The 1372-nt window shown below is 64.4% G+C and overlaps 1 protein-coding gene across 2 annotated transcripts in view; it reads right to left on the minus strand.

Moving 5' to 3' along the window:
- Positions 1-446, minus strand: part of LOC105508046 (zinc finger protein 141) — a 40727-nt gene extending 40281 nt beyond the window's left edge. Inside the window, exon 1 of one of the 2 annotated variants that reach the window (XR_001001200.1) lies at positions 240-446. Coding sequence is in view for 1 of the 2 variants with exons in the window: in XM_011936815.1 (XP_011792205.1) it covers positions 240-242 (3 nt within the window). In the remaining variant the exon portion in view is untranslated. The remainder of the gene's footprint in view (positions 1-239) is intronic. The other variant, XM_011936815.1, reaches the window with a different exon arrangement.
- Positions 447-1372: the final 926 nt, after the last annotated feature.

Below are 1372 nucleotides of genomic sequence, written 5' to 3' on the forward strand. Positions count from 1 at the left end.
AGCCCGGGGAAGGTGCGGGGCCGCGGGCGCAGAGCTGCACGAGGAGGGCTGCAGGCTGGGCAGAGCCGCCGTGCGGGGACCGACAGGAGCCCGGGACCCTCACCGGAGGGGACTGAGGACCAAGGGCTGAACGGCGGCAGCGGGGACTCCGTTCGCAGATTCGGTCCCGCCGCCGCCATTTCCCGCCGGTTCCGATGAGACCCCCCCCAGCCTTGGGACGCCCCGCCCCGCACACTCACCATTTCTCCACTTCAGGGGTATCCGGGAGTCTTAGCTACAAATCATCCAATACCCGCAGGTCACAGAGCAACAGAGGCTGAAGCTGTGGTCAAATCACCGAGGTCTCCCAGAACCCACTACGCAGACAGACGAACCCCCAACCTAAGGCCTGGCAAGAGCTAGACGCAAAGACCGCGCCACATCCCGGAAGCCACCGCCTCCTCTCTGGCTGCGTGCCTGACTGGGCAGTTCTCATTCCAGCGCCCTGATTGGATATGGCTCCAATCTCCCCGCCCTCAGGCTTTGAGTGACAGAAGTTGCAACCACACACTCCACGGAATGTGGCGAGAGTGACAGCCTGGGTCCTCCAGGCGCTTTCAAGCGGGTCTTTCGCTGTCTGCTTGGCCTGGCACAGCCCAGGGGTCATTTTTTAACCTTGTGATGTGTAAGGTGATGTCCACTTAGAAATTATACACGCAGGAACGCACAGACGTACACACACAGACATATACGCGCGCACACACAGACGTACGCCACGTACACAGTCTCTCACACAGTCACGCACAGCCACACAGTCTCACACACAGTCACACACAGTCACACACACACACGCACAGCCCATCCTTCCTCCAGGCTCTCGAACCTCCTCTCCAGAAACCCTGCCTTCGCGGCCGCAGCCCGCATGCCGACCTCAGTGGGTCCTCACAGAGCCGAGTTGGGTGCGCAGCCCTCCCTTACCCGGAGGCGCGGGTTCCCGGGAGTCGGTCGCGCATCCCCAGCGCCCTGCGGGCCTCGCACCGGCTGGGGCAGTGACCCCGGGTGAGCAGCGCTGTGGTGCGGGTCACTGCTGCTGAGGACACCCTCCTCCCCCGGAAGCGGGGTCCTGGGGGACCTGGGGGTCTGGGGGGCCGGGTCCCTGACCGCTGTAAACAGTAGGTTGGTGGTGTCCACGCAGCAGGCAGCAAATACTCAGGAGTGAGCGTCCCGTCTGTGGCCTCAGCTTGGTGTCTGTAGAATGGGGGTGAAGGGACTCGGGACTCGGAGCGCTGTCGGGCGCGGCGAGATGGGCTGAGAGTGTGTCTCCCTCCCCAAGCTGGCTCGGAGCTGTGCGGGGCGGGCGGCCCCAGGACCCTCGGTTCCGAGCAGCCCCCGG

The sequence above is a fragment of the Colobus angolensis genome, unplaced genomic scaffold (assembly GCF_000951035.1).
Source record: "Colobus angolensis palliatus isolate OR3802 unplaced genomic scaffold, Cang.pa_1.0 Scaffold157, whole genome shotgun sequence".
Classification (NCBI taxonomy): Eukaryota; Metazoa; Chordata; class Mammalia; order Primates; family Cercopithecidae; genus Colobus; species Colobus angolensis.